Here is a 20,676-nt window from a genome sequence, read left to right as displayed (position 1 = left end):
AACATTGCAGAATTACAAAGAACAAGCCTGGCCCCAGAAGAGATATGAGAAGACACTTCTATCCTACTTCTTTTCAGAGGTGGGAGGTCCACAAGTGTCAGACATTTCACACATTTTCAGACTTTGTTGAGGTATTGATCCTTTGATGATTTTTTTCTAGTTCTTTAAAATATGTGTTTGTCATATGGGATGGCTTTCTGGGATGGCCATCAAGTGTCTCCCCACTCCAGTCCATCTTCCATTCACCTGTTGTCACATTAATCTTCCTCTAGTGAAGATCTGACCATGTCCCTTCTTCCTCCTACCTCCTTTACCCATTCAGTAAACTGGTAGCTCCCTTCCACCTCCATGATTAAACATAAAAACCTTTTATCGCCTAGCCCTTGATTATGTTTACAGTCTAATTATCTTATTGCCCCTCCACCCCCTTCCACATACTCTGAGGTCCAATGACATTGGCTTCCTTAATAATCCTTGAGCAAGACACTCCATTTCCTGACTGAAGTTTTTACTGGCTATCTCTCATCCCTCAAATTCTCTCCTTCCTCGTCTCCACTGCCAAACTTTCTTCAAGTTCCAACTAAAATTCCACCTTCTATGAGAAGCCTTTTCCGATCCTCACTTAATTCTAGTGCCTTCCTTCCATTAATTATCTCCCATTTAACCTGTATATATGATATGTGTTGTGTCTGTGTGTGTTTGTTTGTGTCTCCTCTATTTGACTGTGAGCAAATCTTGAGAGCAGGTACTGCCTTTATATCTCCCAAGTTTAGCATAGTACCTGGCACATAGTAGGTACTTAATAAATGCTTCCTGACAATGTAAAAACAAAAGACATCAATAAAAATTTAATTTAAAAAATAAAATCCCTCTCCCAAAGGAGTTTATATAAATGCAAAATATATTTTTTAAAAAGTAATTTCTGCACCTACCTTGTGTATGTGTTTTGTATATACTTCTACAGTATATGGGCATTTTGTAATCCCCGATGAATTGTAAGCTCCTTGAGGGTAATGGTGGTATTCTTTTTGTTTTTGTATTTTTGACCCCTGGCACAGTGCCTAGCAGTGCTTTAAAATGCTTATGGATTGATAGATAAAATATTAATATTATTTATCTCTTTCTCTTAACATACAAATAACTTCAGAGCTTAATTGAAAACCATTTGGATTTTGCTCTAATGGACCAGAAACTTGAAATTTTTCATCAAATCAGCTAGTACTAATACTCTACAATATAACAAGCCAAAGGGGAAAAAGGGGCCTTTAAACATTTATTAATTCATTTCTGTTTTTCCTAAGAAGTCTGAGGCTTTATAATTTAAATTTAACCCTTTACAAGATGACACAGTGCAGATGCAAGTTGCAACCGAGGAAGATTTTTTATTAGTTACTAGAGATGCTGAGGTTAGGTCAAGAAAAAGTTGGGTGATTAGATAGTGTTTGCATCCTACAAAGTGATGGAGAAGACTCTTCAGGTGGAATTGAAAGAATTACAGTTTTCTAATTCACATCAACCTAAAAAAAGTATAATGTATCCTCTGTAATTAGATCGTGAGCTCTTTGAAGGCAGACTGTCTTTTGCTTATTTTTATATCTTCAAGTGCTTTGCACAGTGTCATGGAGTAGGTACTTAATAAATGCTTATAGACTGATTTACTATAATTAGGGCATTTTTATGATGTCATTGTAATGACCCTAATAACCAGATAATTTTGAACCAGGAAGACCTTAGGGAAGCTTGAAGTTTCTTCTGGTTAAAATGTTAAGTCTGCCATTTTGAGTAAGCTAAGGCTGTAATCAACACAGGCAAAACATTTTTTATTTGCTTTTAGAAAATTACTGTGTTATTTGAGTGACAGAGGGGGAGAGAGAGCGAGAGAGAGAGAAACTGACTCCCTGTGCTGACCTGTCCAGTTGTGTTTTTTTCTTCCTATATATTTTATGCTTTCATTTTTTTTTCTAGTTGTTGCGATTTATGATTACACAAAAGACAAAGAGGATGAGCTCTCATTTCAGGAAGGAGCTATCATTTATGTCATCAAGAAGAACGATGATGGTTGGTATGAGGGAGTCATGAATGGAGTGACTGGGCTCTTCCCAGGGAATTATGTGGAGTCCATCATGCATTATTCTGAATGAAGATGGATAATGTTGTACCGGGATGAAAAGGAACTGTTAGGGACTTTCTAGATTTACACAAGGCTTTGGGGAATACACTCATGTGAACTCATGGATGAAGGATAAGGATAATTGTAATAAAACTACTTATGTGTTTTGGCTCAAAAATTATAAAAAAGCAAGTTAGTGACCTAAGTATGAACAAATGGATCTTCCGATGGTTAGTAGTGGCTGTGCTGAGCTCTTTGAAGTAAATAAGCTGACATATTCATCTCTGGGTGTGTAGAGAATGAAATGATCTATAACTGAAACAAAGTCAAAGTATGACTGAGGTATGATCTAGGATCTTTCTCAGGAATCCTGTCTAACCCAGAGTTTTTCTCCCTTGCTTTAGTGCTTGGCGTTAGAAATGCCGAGATGATAATATCATGGTGTTAACTTCATGACCCAGTGAGCATCTTAGTCACTTTTTTTCTTCCACCTGAAGATGAAACATCTGGAGAATGTGTATGAAAGTTCACATAAAAAGCTTTCCAGGTCGTTACTTGTTTAATGCAGTTAGAATTTGCAGTTTTCTTAGCACTCTGTGGCGGAAGCAAGTGAATGCAAAACTGATTTTTTATCTCATTATAACTGTCAGCCTGAATCGTTTAGATGATGAAGTTTAGAAAGTGTTAGGGACTAACTGGTGCCACAAATTTACTTTAGTGTTCTGATGAAAACTACCTTGCCACCTGTGGCTTATACATCCAGACTACTTGTAACAAGGGTCAGTCATCCCATAGCACAGGGTATAGTGAAATGGAGATTATATTTCCTTCAGGTTCTGAGGATCAGGCCTGAAGATTTTAAGTTAACATTTGAATGACATATATGTTTTCATTAGCAGTCAAGGTGAAAACTTTGTTCTGAACATTAAAGCTTTGAGGAGAAAAACATGACTTCAGAGCAGATGTTTTCTTTTCATTTTTCAGTATGTAAAAAAATCTTATTAGTCTTATTTGTAAAGAACAAGCAGTATTTAGGTCTGTTGGCAAGTCTCCACAGTGGAAATTAAAGGAGTGCTACTTTCTGTGATCATTAAAGACTAGCTTTTTCCTGTATTACTAAGTTGCTTTCTCCTTATACTCACAGAAAATTTTAAAAAACAAAAAAGAACTAAGAACAAAATCTTTGATTCTCTTGTTCTCAATTGGAAAATAAGGTACCTGTTCCTATTAAAGTATTTTTTCACCTTAGATTTATCCAAGATTAAAATTGCAATAATGGAATAAGCTTAGTAGGTCAAGTACTGGTGCTGCTATGTTCGGTAAACCTTCTAGTGGAACTTCAACAGAGATTGTAGCAGAAATTATTAACTCATGTCCACATGACAAATATAACTTTGGAGTTCAGCTCTCAGATTTAGAAGAGCAATATATTTTAACCTTCATTTTTCCACAGATTTAAGAAATATCTCCAAAGACCCAAAATCCTTGTAGGGTATGGTAATCCTGAATAAAAATGATCTACTAAGGGGACCACTTGAGTTCACCTTATGCTATTGACCCAGATTCTAGATACTCAGCCAAAATTGATTTAGGCCAGGTTAGGTCAGGGTGTGTGCACAGTGTTGAGAGGTCTTGTGCTAACAGAACAGCAAGGTTTAGTGTATCTGATTGACAGGTGGACAGGGTGTTAGCATGGAGCTTTGACCACAAAGCTTCTTTAAAATCTTAACTGAGGTCCAGCAATATGGTTCTTTTATCAAAGACAAACAAACACAAACTCCACCCTGCCTCTTTTCCACAGTCATTTAGTGATCTTGTTTTCAGGTCTTCTAACAGCTGAGAGGCCTATATTAGTGATTACCAGCTTACTCACCTGTGCCTGAGCACTTATTAAGCAAATTTGACCAAAAATCTTTTTTTCCTCAACATTAGTACTGGGTTATCTCTTTGAGCCTTTTATTTCCTTTTTAGAACCAGTCTGTGGCTGACTTAAGATAAGCTAAGACTCTCTTTTACTGCCTGAAGTGGATTGATGTGCCTAGCCTCATTTTTTGGGAGGGGGGAGGGATGAGGTGGAGTGGTGGTGGTTAGTTAGTACTGGGTATATACCTTAGTTTAAAAATATGTTCCTTAAACTATTTATTCCCGGTATCTACTCATACCTGCTGGATTTTCTGCTTCAGAGTGCTTTAGTGGGTTCGCAGACACATTTTTGAAGTCCAAAAGGTAATCTTGACAGCTCACCAAATTCAGTTACAGAAACACATGTCAGCTGAGCTACACTTTCAGAGATAGATAAGCTTAGGGTTTTCTCTAGGAATGGATTTTGCTTCTTGGACCAGTGCTTTCCTTGCTATCTGCCGATGACATTTGTCAAGTTTTTCATCTTGTAGCGTCACTGTGGAGGGAGTCCATGGGTCAATTGCTGCTGGTTTTTGCTCTATTCAGTACTGATGTGTAAAAAAAAAAATTGTTGGATTTCATGCATATTTTTTATTTTGTACAGTTTAAAATTCTATAGCTTGTCTAGGGAGGATTCTATGTGATCAACACCCAGAGTAATTGGAGAATTTAATGTATGTAATATTTCATAGACTGCATGCTACTAATAGTGAGGGTGCTGTTTCCAATTTTACCATTTGTAAGTTTTCCCCTTTTGTCCTATTGAAAAAAGTAACTTTAAAAAAAGCTTGGAAAAACTTAAAATTTGAGAAACAGCGCAGAATGCTGCAGCAAAGATGATCCAAGTCCAAAAGCTACTGACCAGCCCTCAGCAACGTGGTCACTGGAGATGAGGGGAATGCTGTCATGGTCCATGATGAAGTGCGTTCTAGGACCACAACCAAAACTAAACGCTTCCCTCTGGAATCTTGTTTTCCTAGATTATATTTTTACCTTCACCCTTTCTCTCCTCCCCCCCTCCCCCATAGTAGCCCAGTATTGCTGTTTCTCTTTTGGTATTTCATTTCCATGGAGATATGAATGAAAATACACTTCCTTGTTCTATGGCCTTAGGGTGAAGATGACATAAACTTTTAAAAAGTGCCAATTGAGGATGTTGCAAGGCTCAGCCTGCTGTTGGATTGATAAAGATGAGCCTCCTCTTGTCTTGTTCAGCAGTGTTTTCCATTGCTTGACTGTTTTCTTTCTACTTCTCTCAGTGGTCCTTGTTTCTGGCAATTTAAGTTAGGGTAAGCAGGCAGCTGGTATTGATGCCATGCTTCTGAGGGACTGATTCTGTCACCAGGCAGAAGGAAGTATCCCTGCCCCCTTCTGATTTTGTTTAATAATTTATCAGTTTCATTCATCCTTATAATGATAGTATTCATGTAGCTGTGGTAGTAATTTTTCAGTTATTTCATCAGTGGCTTACTACTTCCTGAAAAAAGAAAGCAACTTAATGAGATTTTTTTAGTTCTGGCGAGGTAGGAGATTGTATACTTTGTGTTTTAAACTTTTTATTATTCCAACACTTGCCTTCACATTAGAATACCTCTCCTATTGTCCTTAACCACATATTTCTCTAGTGGAGAGAGCATGTTGTGTCCTGAGCCTCACCATGACACTAAAAACAGCCTTATGTAGGGGGTAGCAGGCAATCTCTAAGTATTTAGGAAGGTAGGCATTTAATTTCCATCAGTTTACACTTAATTCACTGGCTGGGAATTCCACCTTTACTGGTGTTAAGAGGGGGGAACATCCCCAAATGGGTTTACTTAGATTCATAAAAATTATTAGAGCCAGAAGGGACCTTAGGTCATCTAGTTCAGCCCCCTCCTTTGACAGATGGGGAAACTGAGGCCCAGGGACATTAAGTGACTTGCTCAAGGTCCCACAGCTAGTTAGTGGTAGAGCCAGGACTAGAATCATGCCACCCAGTCCACTGGTCTTTCCACTATACCATGCTGTTTTGATTAAATATGCTATGTTTTCCTTTAAAACTGTGAGAACATTGGAGTTCCACTTGATGTCTTTAGGAAGATACTTGAAAAAAGTATGGCCATGTTTTGATAAATGCCATTAGAGTATTATTCATAGTTCCTCTTTGAATTAATAAATCAGTGTGCTGAGTGCAACCTTCATTAGCAAGATGGGAATTTTAAAAAATGGTACTTCAATGTGAATTGCTATTTCGTACAACTAGTCTTCTCTCCTTGACAAGGCATATGTTGCAAACACGTTTTATATGGTATTTTAGCAGTGGGAGGTGCACTGCACAGCAGTCTTATAAGAAAGGCTTATAAGGAGCCATCCACTAAAGAGATATTGTGCTTGATAGCTGAAGTTTATTTTCTGCTAATATTTGCTCCTATTTCTTATTGAAACTTATACAATGGTATGAAAATTGACAAATATGACAGGGCCAACCTGTGTACAAATGGATTATTTACACAAATAAACCTTGCTAAATATCTTGAAACATTTTTGTAAAAAATAAATAAAACACACAAAAGTGCTTATTTTCACATTAAAATGGAAGTGTCTTTTGCAACTTCAGAATTCTATGGAATAGCAGTTTCTACCATACCTTGTGTCCATGTACATTTTTAAGAAACAACAGAAAAATATGGTTTACAAATAGGATGGCTGTGATTTGTGCTCTGGCAGTGCTAACTAATCCAATTGATGTACTCTTAGCTCCCAGAGAGAAGGTAGTTGGTGGCAGTGAGACATTATAAATCATGGAGGACTCTGGGGAGCAGCTTGTCTGCTACAAGTAATGTTTAGTGTATGTGTGCCATTAAGCTGCCTCCAAATGAGTGGGGAACATCGATCTTTTACATTTTTTTTAGATTGTACTTGGAATTAACTGTTGCTGTGTATTAAGAACTTGTTTTAAGTCCTAAATAAAAACCCACAAAGCACATAGAAGTGACTGGTGAATGTATTTGTTCTTGTAATGAACTATTTTAACTTCAGTGGTATCAAGTTGTCCTTAAAGTATGTTTGGGGGAAGAGATGTGTAAACATTCTAACTTCGTAGACAAAAAAAGATAAGGCTCTAAACCAAGGTCGTTTTGGGGATTATTCTTGGCATGTCACATTAAAATACTTGGTCTTCTATATACCAGGTGTTCTGCTGTTCCTGGGGTGATTGCTGGGTACATACCAAGCTATATTAATAACTCATTTATATGGCAGTTAATGATTTCAGAATGTTTTGTTAGTCACACCAATCCTGTGAGTTACTGTATTATTGTTCCTGTTTGACAAATGAGGAAACTGACTCAGATGCTTTGCCTTTCTCAGATTACTAATCCTGCTGGAGATGTGAAATCAGGTGAGCAATAAGATTCTTAAACATGTAAACATTGGCCTTCTTGGCATTCAGGTAGCTGCTGTAATGGACTAGCTAGATGATTCCATAGGACATTACATTCTGTTTCAGGCTTTTTCAGCCTTTTGAGTCTTGTAGACAAAATCTAAACTGGTGTTCTGTTTGAGCGGCTGCCAGTAACGTACATCTTTATACTCTGAAACACTGGGTGTTGAAAGTGATAGCAGAGGTGGTTTTGGAAAAAGAAAATTGATAGTAGAATTAAGGGGACTTAATTTTCTTCTGTCTTCACTTTAGATGCCTAGAATCCATGGTTTAGATTCCCCTCCCCAGTGTTCAACTTCTCATTAGCAGAAGACAGATATATAGTTCCTGTCCTCCAGGAGTATTTTGTCCTGCTGAGAGTTTACATGTACAAAAGGAGGTAAGTCCTCATCTGGTATTGAAAGAGAAGATTCATTGTAGGCAGTGGAAAAAGATCCAAAGGCCCAGAGCAGTATTGGCCAGGTTGATGTGAAGTAGGAGCCAGGCTGTGCCTCTATCTTGGGTGCAAAGATTAATTATGAAAGGACTCTTCTGGAGTCTTTCAACACTACCAAGGTTGTTTCAGAATTATGTCCTGAAATGTTTGGGGGGCAGGCTAGACTAAAAACTTTTGATACCCTTAATCTCTTAATATATTCAGATTACATTATAATAAATGCTTAAATGAAAGAACTAATTATATAGCTTTTTCTGCCCTTTCACCTTGAAGAGGAATAGGTCCCCCCCACATTTTTAGACAATCCTTCCCCTTCCCCTAGTTGTCTAGCTCTGGTGAGCAGGGCCAACAGACATTACATCAAAATACATTCTCAGAATTAAAGCATTAAAACTAAATTTTGTGCTAAAATGTCATCTGTATCTTATTAAAACTTCAATATTCCTAAATTTGGTTTTAGTGTTTATTGAGCACAGAACAATGAAAATTGGCACTTAACAGATCTGACAAAAATGGTAGTGGATATCTTTGTTCCCTTGTCTATGATTCAACCTATTGTAATTTCTCCTTATTTGCTCAGTTAGCAGTTGTATCAATTTTAACATGCTATCAAATATACAAGCTCTGGCATTTAAGCTGTCACTTCCTTAACAAATAATCAAAAGCAGTGGGTTTTGGTGTTGGGTGTTCGAAGGTCTACATCAGGGCTGTCCAACCTTAGGTTTTTATTGAAACAACAGACAATATATTTTGGAATATTGAATATTGAAGTTTTAATATTGAAATTTTAATAAGATACAGATGACATTTTAGCACAAAGTTTAGTTTTAATGCTTTAATTCCGAGAATGTATTTTGGATGTATTGTCTGTTGGCCCTGCTCACCAGAGCTAGACAACTAGGGGAAGGGGAAGGATTGTCTAAAAATGTGGGGGGGACCTATTCCTCTTCAAGGTGAAAGGGCAGAAAAAGCTATAAAATTAATTAGTTCCTTCATTTGCCATTTTAGTGAGACCTCTGTGGTAGCTAGGCTTCCTTTACTAAAGCATTTATATAAATTTCTATGCTTGTAGGCAGGCTGCATAAATTGCACCGTGGGCTGCATGCTGCCCATGGCAGCATTTGGACAGCCCTGGTTTACATAAATCTGTATTACACAAATCTGTATTTAAAGGCTTTTGTCTAGGCTGGCAGAGGAAGAGAATACTTAGGAGATAGTATTGATGAGCCTGGGCTGTCTTACACTTGTCTTCACAGGACTGTAGATCAAATACTCTATTCCATTTTAATTATTAAGAAACTGTGGTCCAAGGTCACACACAATTCTCTGACTACCTATACCAGCCACGGAGAGTCAGGAAGAACCTGAGTTCAAATCCTTTTTGACACTTGGTAGCTATGTGTCCGTATATGACCATTCTTCTAAATTTTATTTGCTCATTTGCAAAACTGGCTCAATACCCTTTTCAGGCTCATATATAAGAGGCTTATTGGTTTAACTGGTGCCTACAACCCTTAGTATGGCCAGGCATTCAATCACTTGTTATTTTCTTTGAAGATCACAAAGTACACTTTCTAATGAAAGAGTGCTAGACAGTCTTGGCTATCTACATCAAATAACTTCTTTGGGTTAGATGATTGTAGTTCTAGCCTTAAAAGTATGATCCTCTAGCTGAGAACAAAAGATGGGAAATGGAACGGTCTTGATATTTAAGAAGGTAGCATGATCAATATGCTTGTACAAATGAAGAGAAAACGAATAAGATACAGGTACATAAAAGCTTTTTTTTCCAAATAAAATTCCTTTGTATAAGTTGGTGATGTGGAGGGCTTAGCATTCAACGTAAGGCAGCTCTTCTTAAACTGTGCATAACACTATGTGCGGTTGTGAAAAATTTGGCAACAGTAAAAGGTTCTGACTGTGCAATGACCAAAAATTAAAACTCAAATGTGTAATGAATCCAAGGTGTTTCTGGCAGTGCTTGCCCATATTGCATGGCACAACTTCACTGCAACCTTGGTTCTGAACACAAAGGATGTGAACTTTGCACTGCCCACGCCCTCAAGCCGTGCAATGCCAACAAAGGCTGCTGGATTGTGAAAAGGGGTCATGAGTGGACAAAGTTTAAGAATCCCTGGTATCATGTCCAGAATCACCTTTCCTGATGCTGAGTGGCCTTCCTCCACCTCCCATCCACCCCTAAACAACTTTAGGAAAAAAACTGATGCAGTGCTGCATCCAGGATGTTCATTTATGTTTATTCACAACCTGTTACTGGCATGAGAAAAGCAAAAAACTAACTCTTGATGAAAAGTCATGGTAGAAGAAAACCAGTTGTTTGGCCACTTAGGAATGTGAACATTTGCAGATCAGCTTGATGAGAGAAAAAACCCATGTATAGATGAAGCCAATATTTTATTAAGGTTTCAGTAAACTTACATAATGGAAACATATAAATGAAAAGAAATTTACACTGACCTCATGACCACCATCCTAAGCCGTTACAATAGTTTACTAACAATAATTGGCAAGAGAGTGACTCAGTAAAATAACTTAATCCAGCAGTATAATGAAAACATGGTCAGTAGTACTGAATATATCTCTCTATATTTTCACACAATCAGGGAGCAAGGCACATTATGAAATAAGAGCATACAGTTATGCAAAAGACAAGACAAAAAAATATTGAATTTAACTACATCCTTATTGAATTGTGCATATTCTTTTGTATATGGGGTACTTTATAATGCAGTTCCTTTTGTCCTCTCTCCCATGCTTAAAAAAGTATATTTATACATACATATATTTATATATTTATATATGGCAAAGCTCTCCCAAACTGTATCTGTCAGAGTTTCTAAGAGCCTCCTCCCCTCCCCCCAAATTTGGGTTAAGGGGTTGGGGTGAGGGAGGAGTAGGCAATGGGGGAGGCAATCCCATTTAAAGATAAAAGGTGCAATTTCTTAAAAAAGCGGTAAACATGAATGTATTTACATCTAGTACACGCTTTTGCACAGACTAATGACTTTTAATGTGCATCTCTGTACAGAATTCCATCAATGGCTGCTAACAAAATGAAGCTGCAAAACCATGGGAAATACTCCACTTAATGCTTGTTTCATAAAGATTTTTTTTAAGAGATAAAGTTCGAGTGATTATGATTGAAATGTAAGTTTATAAATATTATGTTAAACTATTCCAAATGCCAGTCCTTTAATAAGGTTAGAAAAACAGAAATTTAATTGAACTATGATTTTCTTTAAACTCAAAGAATATCTTAAAAGAGGAGCTAATTGGTACAGTCATTCATGCCAAATTACTTAACAGAAACAGACACCGTCCAGATGTCCATTTTCACAAAGTATGGTTTATACCTCTGTGCTGATAACCTTTTCCAGATGCAATACCTTTTACTTGGCTTTCCTAACACTTACTACATCTTTGGTAGACAGCCCTGAACTTACCTAACAACATTCATGGCCAAAGTCATTCCATCTGGGGGGATGTTTATAACCAGTGAAATAGCTGTGGTTTCATTTTTGCCATGCCTGGACCTTCCTTTTGTCAGCCATCGTGGATTAATCTACTTAACTGATTTCTAGAATGTTGTTCCTCCAAGGAATTCAAAGTATACAGTGAAACTTGTTAGTATTTTGGCATACTACTTCACTGGAGAAGCTCAAACCAAGATTTTTTTTTTTACATTCAGGGTGAATGAGGTCAATTTTTTTTTCTTTAATTGTAATTATGTAATTATTTTTGTACTCTTGGTTATGTAGACACGAATTTAAATTGCTTACATGCTAATGGCAGTCATGTACTGCACATGGCATATAGTTTGGGTAAATGAAAATCCAAATGTTTATTCTCTCTCTTTGGAGTTCAATGAAAGCCGTATCCTAAAGGGTTATTATCTATCTAAAACTAATGGAAGACATTAGTTTTCAAATTATTCGTTCTTTGGGCCCAGTCCAAGTTTATTTTACTAGGAAGAAAAGAGTACAGATGTATCCTTGCCATAATCAACGAAGTCATCAGAAAGTTGTTTATATTTAAAGGAATCCTATTGTGAAATCAATGCCTTCTTATCTTTTGTATAAAGTCAGATGTTTAGGTTGCTGAATTAGTGGCACATCTGCACTGTAGAGGTTTACTCGCTATAATCAAACGATTTTAAAATAAATGATAGGTATGACCATGAAAGGAAATTATCTTAATTTTTTTTTGGGAGGGAGGGGTGATTAAAAGGAATAATTCGCCAAAGACAGGTGGGAAAAACTCATGTTTCTCTCAGGAACCTAGTAAAATTTGGCTAGAGCTTTTGGAAAAGGCCTTTCCCCATTCTTTGACCAGGAAAAAAGGAGTTCAAAAGTAGCTATTGGTTAACTTAAACTAATCCACACCATATCTGCTGCATTTCTGCCTATGTAATTTAAAGGCATTTATATACTTGAGTACTAGGTGATGGCAGTTGCAATCAATCACAAGGAGGAAGAACATGCTTAGTGTTGCTACCTTGGGTCCCCATCTTCCTTGCAGTATATAACGAATATCACTTTGCCTGAATATTTCTTGCACATTTATTTTGTAAGAGCTCACCATGGATAATAAATTAACACATCCATTCTAAGTATAATATCATTTAAAAATAACCTCACCAAGGAGTATTTTTCAAGTTTGGATCATAGCCTGGCTCTTAGCAAATCTACTCCTAGAAAGGGACCACCACTCTATAGAGTCAAAGTTAAAGACAGCCAAAAATGCACAAGGAATTTTAACAACAATCAAGTATCAACGATTGGTAAGGCATAGCTTGACATTTTCCTTTTTTCCAGTAATTTTACTTATTTTTCTCACTTAAAAAAGCAACAACTTGCAAATTGTGATCTAATTAGCGAGCTACAGCAACCTTATAATAATCACTTGCCTGAAATAGAGAGAAATCAGATTATTTCCTTCCACTGACCAAAAGCCACACTGGCAAAACTGTGATGCTAATTTCTAACACCAGATCCCATTATCTTTTGAATATTTTAATGTTTACATTAATGTGCTTAAGTTAAAAAAAAAACAACACATAAGTTACATTATTACCAGAGAGAGAAATTGATCCTGCCGTAGTTCAAACTTGATGGTACAGTTTGTAAATAAGCAGGTTAGTACATGTAATAACCACCAATTTGCACTGCCATCTAAAGCAGTAATTTAAAGCTGAACTGTTTGAGGTCCTTGGAGTCAATGCTGCCAAGCCAGATTTCCAGCTCTCCTTGGTCTGGAAAAAGGATGCTGGATTGGAACTGTTAGCAGAGGCAGTGGAAGGAAGGCACAGTACTAGTGTCATCTGGCAGTAGATAGATTTCCCTGAACCTACAGAGAAAAAGGAATGGCTACAAAAATACCCAAAATCAAAGGTTTGAGGTTATTTTTTTAAGAACCCCCAATCTTCCCCCAAAACTCCCTTGGGGAAAAAAAGGTTTAAAAATATCAGCAGCAAAAACAAAACAAAAAAAAAAACAAACCCCAAAAACAAAAAAAAAAACAAAACAAAACCTTCTAGAAGAAAAATCTAAACCCTCAAAGAGTATACTAAAAACTTTTATTTTGGTTTATTATTCAGTTGTTTCCTGCATCCACATAAGAAAACACATAAAATGTAAGCTGATAGTTTGTTATATTTCTATTTTCCTTAAAGACAGAAATGGTCTTATGTTCAACCAAGAAAAAAAATCATTTCTAATTCCTTACTGTAATGTGTTCCTTACCAAAGGTCTGGAGCATCATTTCTGCCTCCAAAAACTTCCATTAGTGTTCATTCAAAGAGTCCTTAGTCTCAAGGGAAAATGAGTGACAGTTATTGGCCATTGTTGAAGGCAGAAAAAGTAGCGAATGAAACAACGAATGAATATTATTTCTTAGAGTCTTATCCAAACCGTAATTGTCCTAGAAAAACTTTGGAGGCCTAAGGGAGGAAAGAAGAGATCTGATTTTTCATAGGGAAAAAAACAGTCCTCTGTCCAACTTCATAAAAGTTTGACATCACAGCTAAACTCAGTACTAAACAGATATCTGGATTCCTAATCTTAATACTTCCACCTCAGAGAAGAGGTGGGTAGGCAATCCTTACAATACAAAACTGCAAGTAGAAGGCTGTGGAAAATGACAGCAGCACCCATAGACAACAGCATAGTTTAACCTTCTAGAAGGTGACGTTAGCTGGCTAAACCAGGGCATGCTTCAGAATCAACAATGCAAATGCTTTTAAGGACACTTCATAAGCACATAAATGTTAAACACAGGAAGTTTTGTGAACAATTGAAAATACAAAAAAAGTGCTTTTTAAAGTAGCATTGCTTTAAAATGCACAATGGTCTTATTGCTCAAACTATATTAACGCAGGAGAATGGGGATGCAATAATGGAGGTGCTGCTTACTTTTTTTCACTCTTCACTTTCTCTTTAGGGCACACTGTTTTCTAAGGGGGAAAATTTTTACATTAGATCTTTTGGGCAAAACTTGCTCAATCTTTACTTACTCCCAAAAGATGACTATTATTTGGATTCCTTCTTCCATAGGGTCACAGTCTTGACATTTCCATCTTTACAAAAATGAACATCTTTTCTTCATTGATACTCATTTATTCATGCTTGCTGGGCAGGTCATGGTCATACAGTGTTCTGTGTAAAGCAACTCCTACCATTCCCCAAGATCAGGGTGACAGGACAGGATTTTTATGTCCATCTCTTCCTCCTCTTCCCTCCAATAAAAACTGGCATGGAACAATATTTAACCAGAAAACACCATTAGATCTGGAGTTGTTCCACTATGATTTCATGCTGTGCTGCACATGCACAATAGATGATCAATATCAAGTACCCATAATTTGACATTCTAATCACTATCTGGTAGCTGGATAAACCTTCACAATTTATAAAGATAGGATTCTGATTTGTGTTCTTTTCCTCCCTCCTCTTTTGGAGTCTAATGATATTCTCAAGTTCCATGTAAGATACGGAATGTGTTCCGTGGATTTGTGCATTCGTTAATGCTGAAAAGGACAAAGAAGTAGAAGCTTAAACTAAATTTCCTATAATTCCTAGTTGCTCCTACTAGGGAGAGCAGCAGAAATGTACGAGGTATTTATTCTCCCTAGAGATATTTTTTGGGCAACAATATATTTGTATAACGTGTACATATTATGCAGAGATATGTATGACATACAGCTACATAAAGCACACACTCTAAAGGATGACTGGTGTCCTGGAACACGACATCACTAGATGGTTGGTACTAGACATGAATATCCTAACGAATCAAAACAAAGAAACATGGAACAAACGATTAAAAACTCAAGAAAACTCAAGAAACTCAAGAAAGGGATTAAAATGGTGTTCTTGGTTAACAGTAAAATGAACTAACAAAGCTTACTGACAGGTAATTTATTCCTTATTTTCTCAGGGACAGAATGCCACATTCTAGAAGGCTGCTTGTGGCAGAAATTTACTTTACTCCAGATCAAATAATTTCTATCTCCTTTTAGTTTTTACAGCTAGAATGTTTTGGTTGTATCATGTCTATATTCTAAACAGCTGATCGTAAACTGTCCTGGTATTGTTCTCACTCTTGAAAGCTTTTCCTAGCTTAAATTTCCCCCTCCCTATGCTTGAAAGTGAAGACTCAAACAATCTAGATAGACCAAACATTCTGGATGTCTTTTATAATTGTGAGAAATGTCCCATTATAAACCTACTCAATATATATTATAAAACATGCACAAACGGAGTCTCATTGCACATGGACAGACACTACAAAATACCTCAAATGCAGAAAAAAGTAAGAAAGGTTTTTGGTCCAATCCACGTGAAAGAAAAAAAGGAACATCGAGGGATAAGACACACCCATCCCCTCCACCCACCCACCCAAAACACACAACCCATTTTTGGACTAAGTATGCAAGATGGGGGGTAGTGTACACAATTACCCTTAGCTACAGCTGTTACCATTTTGATCACATTACCTATCGCACAAGGAGGTGCTGAACACCTGAACTTATAGGTGAGATTAGCTGATTGAAAAATTACCCAGAATCCTATAGTAGCTACCAGTCTCTAGAGAGCTTGGTGTTCTGGTCCCTTTTAGGGGGGGCAGGAGGTGGCCCCCTCCTCAATGTTGCATAGCCTGAGATATGACTACCTCCATAGCCAACCTTCTGTTGATCAGAGAGCAGTTCAGGGGGTGGAGGAGGTAATGCCATATCATCCATGGTGGCAGTTGGCTCTGCTCTGGATATCCGGGAAGAAGACAGGGAGCCATGCCGGGTGATGGACTTCCGTTGCAGTGTCCTATTTAAGTCAGCCAAGAATCCAGGTTGGACACTAAGGCTGGACTTGGGAGAAGTGGGCACTTGTGGAATGACTGTGGCAGTTACCTGTTGCTCTGTGGTTTCCGCTTGTGTGAGGCGGGTACTATCATTCCGCTTGGGCCTCGTGGGTGGAGGAGCTTTCTTCACTGATGTTTTGGACCACGGCTGTGGCTGAGGGTTAACAACAGCCACTTTTGGAGGAGTGTTTCCTGAAAACACTGATGGAATCTCTACTGGTGGTAGAGGAAGCTCTATTTCAGGCGGAGGAGGTGGAAAGTCAGAATCTGAAGGAGGAGAAGGAAATTCTACCACTGAGTCCTTGCCAGGTCCACTCATAACAGGTACTTTTGCTGAAATGCCTCCTTGTTGGAGAACTATTGGTAGACTGACTCCAGAAAGATTGAGTTTTCCAGGTTTTGGTGGAGCTGCAGGAGGAGGTGGAGTTTCCTTGTTGGGAGACCCTGAAGGTTCTGAGGGGGGTGCAAATTTGCTAACCAGGCTGTCCACCGAAGGTCTTTTAGACTCCTGATATTCCGCACAGCTGCCAGATTTGATGCTGGAGTTTCGCTGTGGTGTAGGGGGTGGTTTCTTTCCCCCTGGACTAGAAGTCTTGCTGGTCTTTTTGACTGGAGATCCAATTTTATCAGGGGCGGGAGAGACCCCTGGGGTTGCTGCTGGTGGAGGTGGAAATACAAGGATGCTTTCAGGTGGAGGTGGAGGAAAGTCAGGGGATGGCACAGAGCTGGGCTGCCACTTAGGCTTGGCTTTCACAGCAGGGGGAGATTGTGGTGTTACACTCAATGGCACAGGCTTTAAAGGTTGAGGCTCTGATGGAGGAGGGGTGGGAGGAGGTGGGAAGTGGCTGGCTATCTGCTTCACAACAGACGGCACAGGAGACTGTGGAGAAGGAGGTGGTTTTACACAGAAACTCTGTTTTGGTAATGTTGGTGGGGGGACTGGACTAGGAAGAGCAGGAGGAGATTGTGGAATCTGGGAAATGGGAAAAACTGGCTGTTTTTTTGCTGGGGGAATTGGAGGGGTGGGAACAGAGAGTGGGGTTTGTATCACAGTAGGTGAGGCAGTTTTGGTACTGGTTGGTGGGGGAGTCACCATGGGTTTGGGAGGGGCTTGAGGAGGTGGGGGTGCAGGAACAGGAGGAGGGGGTGGGGGAGCAGGAGGAGTAGCCTGAAGAACATTCTGCTGCACTTGATGGATTTTCAGAGGTGGAGGTGGGGGGTTGAACTGAGGAACTGATGGGGCACATGGGGCTGGTTTTAGCTGAGCCATAGCTGATCCTGGGGTAGGAGGTGGGGGTGGAGGAGGGGGAGGTGGAACTACCCCATTAGGAGGCACCAAGAGTTGAGGTTTTCCTGACTGTGAGGCTGCTGACACTTGCTGTGTCACCAGGGGTGGTGGGGGTTTAAAGAGAGGTCCCGAATGTTGAGAAGCATTCTGCAGCCTGGTTATTGTACTGTATTTGACAAACATTGTGGCTGCTGAAACTGAAGAAGGTGCAGCCTGGCTGGGGAGAGGGGGTGGAGGCGGGGGTGGAGGGGGTGGAGGTGGTGGTGGAGGAGGTGGAGGGGGTGGGAGAGGGGGAGATGGCTGTGAAGCAGTATAGGGAGCAACTGTCTTAGTTTGTGGGGACAAAGGGGGCATAAGTGAAGTGTAAGGTCGGTTCAAAGACTCCATTCTGGCCTAAAAGGAGTATAAAAAAAAGGGAGACAAGGGAGACAAAAAAAAGGTTAAAAAGTTCAGTTCTGATTTGCTTATCTATTAAAAAAATAAAAGGAGCCTGGAACATGCATGAAGAAGTTGTAGCAAGAGGATGAAGATGGATAGATCACATGACAGGAAGGAGGAAGCTTGGCTCCCTGGGGAGGAGGGACATCTAAGAATATGCTCAAACAGCAGATAGCTAGATTGCCTATCAACCTGGGAAAGGATTTCCTGGTGTGGAAGCACTTTAGATAGTGACAGGGTACAGAATTTTATGATCTGTGGTTATTACTTTCACACATCCTGTCCTGAAAGGGAACCGTCATGAGAAGAGAGGACAACCTTTCATTCCATGATCGCATCCGCATCAAGCAGAAGCATGGATTAGGTTTAGGATGTGCTGGTGGAGGGCCTCTTGATGAATGAGGATGGCTTTTTGATGCTAGTGTGCTGACATATGAGAGCATGAAAATATTCAGCAGGCGTGCACAGTCATACAGGCTGAGCTTGACACACACACTTGTATTCGTACGAGACACTTGCATCCAACATGCACAGAAGTCCAGCAATGCAGGTAAAAGGGGGACATTTTCCTTATATTTGTTTTACTGGAAAATACATAAAGAAATGATTCGTGAACATTACAGTGAGTGACAACAAAAAAAAAACCATTATTATATAGAAAAAAAGCAGGAGAAAATGAGAATAATCTCGACAGGTTTGAGAAAAGGAAATCCAGAAGGAGTGGAAATCTGAGGATGACTTAAAAAATATTTCTTAGTGCTACTGGAGTCACCATCATTTAGTGGATCAGTTAATTAATGCAAGGACATGATTAAATATTTCTAAAAATGATGTAGAAATATCCTGGGTAATATTTGTTTCTTTTTCTGCTTTTTTAAATAATTTGGGCATGACTTTTGGGATTTTAAATTGTGGTGGCACTTGATCAAAAGCAAGAATTATATCACATTACAAAGGATTTCCTAACCAATTTGTTAGATACCTCTAAACTGTCAGATCGAAATTTAGGGCTAATTAGCATAATCACAAAAAAGGGTTAAACAGCTCTGAATAAAAGGGTTAGTTGGAAAGATCTGGTTCTATGAATCACTCAGGTTAATGTGCTTTCAAAGAACAGTCCCAGACCTTAGCTGCACCCTATATTAGGCATCTTGGATATGCAGACCTTAGCTCTGCTGCCGGCCTTCACACTGGGCATCTGAGACTGAGGTAACAGGAGAAATACAGAGGAAGGGGAACAGAAACTTAACAAATCTCCACTGCTGCATAGGGACCCACCAAAATTTCTAACTTGAAAATTTTTTTCGAATCCTTCTATTCCAGTTAACCTTTACTTTGCAATGACAGCCAACCCTTTTAAAACACAAAATCTTTAGATCTTTGTTTTGGGGCAATTCTTCAAGTCAAAATCTATGTGGATAACATCATTAGAAATTTCGTAAAATGCAGGATTTTATTCTGGAAATTAGAATTAGTAGAATTTCCTGAAGCATGGTTCCTGATTCATCAGAACTATTTAAAAGACAAAGAGGAAGTAAGAATTTAGAAAAATTCTACTGTGTTGACTTAATTTTCCCCAAACTGCCTCCAATATTAATTTTTATTCTGAATTAAGAGTTCTATTGGATAACCTATAATCAGAAGCAAATTAGCATCACTTATGGCAAATTTTCAATTTGACTCAGCTGGTGAGTGTATTTTTCATTCAGATGCCACACTAGAAAACAATCACTGAATAAAAACCTAACTGAAACAGCAGTTGCTAAATGAAATGTAGTGAGTTATTGTACTGGATGTTTTAAAGAGGAGGCCAGTTGGCAGAGCTATAACAGAACTTCTGCAATGAGCAAAAGTATGGACTAGATGACCTCTAAGGTCAAGGAACTAATTGAAATGCAGTGCTGCCATTTACTACGATGTGATTCAGGCACTTCATTTCACTTCTCAGTCTGTTTCCTCATTTGTAAAATAAGGTGACTGGACTAGACCGGTGGTTCTCAAAGTATGGTCTATGGACCCTGGGGAGTCTCCAAGGTAAAAACTATTTCACAATAATACCAAGATAATATTTGCCTATTAAAATACTCCTCCCTTTTCCACCAACATAACTGTGAGGCCAGGTCTTATTTTCATGCACTTCAACCAAAACAATATATTACAACAGATAGAATGCAGAAGGAAATGAGAATCTAGCTGTTTTCTACTAAACCAGACATTAAAAAGATGTGCAAACATATGTATATTGCCACTCTTTTCACTATTTTTTTTGAAAATAGTCTTATTAAAAAAATATTAACATTCAGTGGGCTTACTATTATTTTAAATAGATATTTTAAAAATTTATCAGTTTTAATTTCTAATACAGTACATATATGTATATATGTATATATTTAAACTTAAGAGCTCTTTGGGGTCCCGAGACCAAAAAAAAAAAATTGAGAACCACTGGATTTGACATTCAGCTTGAATATTCCATATCAAAGACTTTTCCATTGATTTAATAGTCCAGGAAGAAGTGTCCAATTCAACATGGCAGTATGATTTAGGAACACAAGAGTTAGGAATAAAAATTTTAAAGATGATGAATTAGAACTCATTCATTTCCTCTATACCTTTGTGGAAGAGGTGAATGAGTAGGAAAATGATAAAAAAAAAAGCAAGAAATTTAGTGAAGCAAGAGGCTCGTAAGCAACAAGTTGAATAAA

The 20,676-nt window shown here is 38.3% G+C and overlaps 2 protein-coding genes across 15 annotated transcripts in view; one reads left to right on the top strand and one right to left on the bottom strand.

The window, feature by feature from the left end:
• Positions 1-6,979, top strand: part of ABI2 (abl interactor 2) — a 111,953-nt gene extending 104,974 nt beyond the window's left edge. For 7 of the 9 annotated variants that reach the window (XM_036754241.1, XM_036754235.1, XM_036754234.1 and 4 more), the window contains one exon: positions 1,966-6,979. In XM_036754241.1, coding sequence (XP_036610136.1) covers positions 1,966-2,141 — 176 coding nt within the window. In that variant the 3' untranslated portion in view covers positions 2,142-6,979. The remainder of the gene's footprint in view (positions 1-1,965) is intronic. The other 2 variants (XM_036754233.1, XM_036754237.1) reach the window with 2 other exon arrangements.
• A 3,286-nt stretch (positions 6,980-10,265) lies between these two features.
• RAPH1 (Ras association (RalGDS/AF-6) and pleckstrin homology domains 1) overlaps positions 10,266-20,676 on the bottom strand; it is a 112,494-nt gene continuing 102,083 nt past the window's right edge. For 3 of the 6 annotated variants that reach the window (XM_036754414.1, XM_036754413.1, XM_036754415.1), the window contains one exon: positions 10,266-17,926. In XM_036754414.1, coding sequence (XP_036610309.1) covers positions 15,965-17,926 — 1,962 coding nt within the window. In that variant the 3' untranslated portion in view covers positions 10,266-15,964. The other 3 variants (XM_036754417.1, XM_036754416.1, XM_036754418.1) reach the window with 2 other exon arrangements.

This window comes from Trichosurus vulpecula, chromosome 4, assembly GCF_011100635.1.
Source record: "Trichosurus vulpecula isolate mTriVul1 chromosome 4, mTriVul1.pri, whole genome shotgun sequence".
Lineage (NCBI taxonomy): Eukaryota > Metazoa > Chordata > Mammalia > Diprotodontia > Phalangeridae > Trichosurus > Trichosurus vulpecula.
The sequence above is the reverse complement of the archived record's forward strand: the minus strand, read 5'-3'. Positions and strand labels throughout refer to the sequence as shown.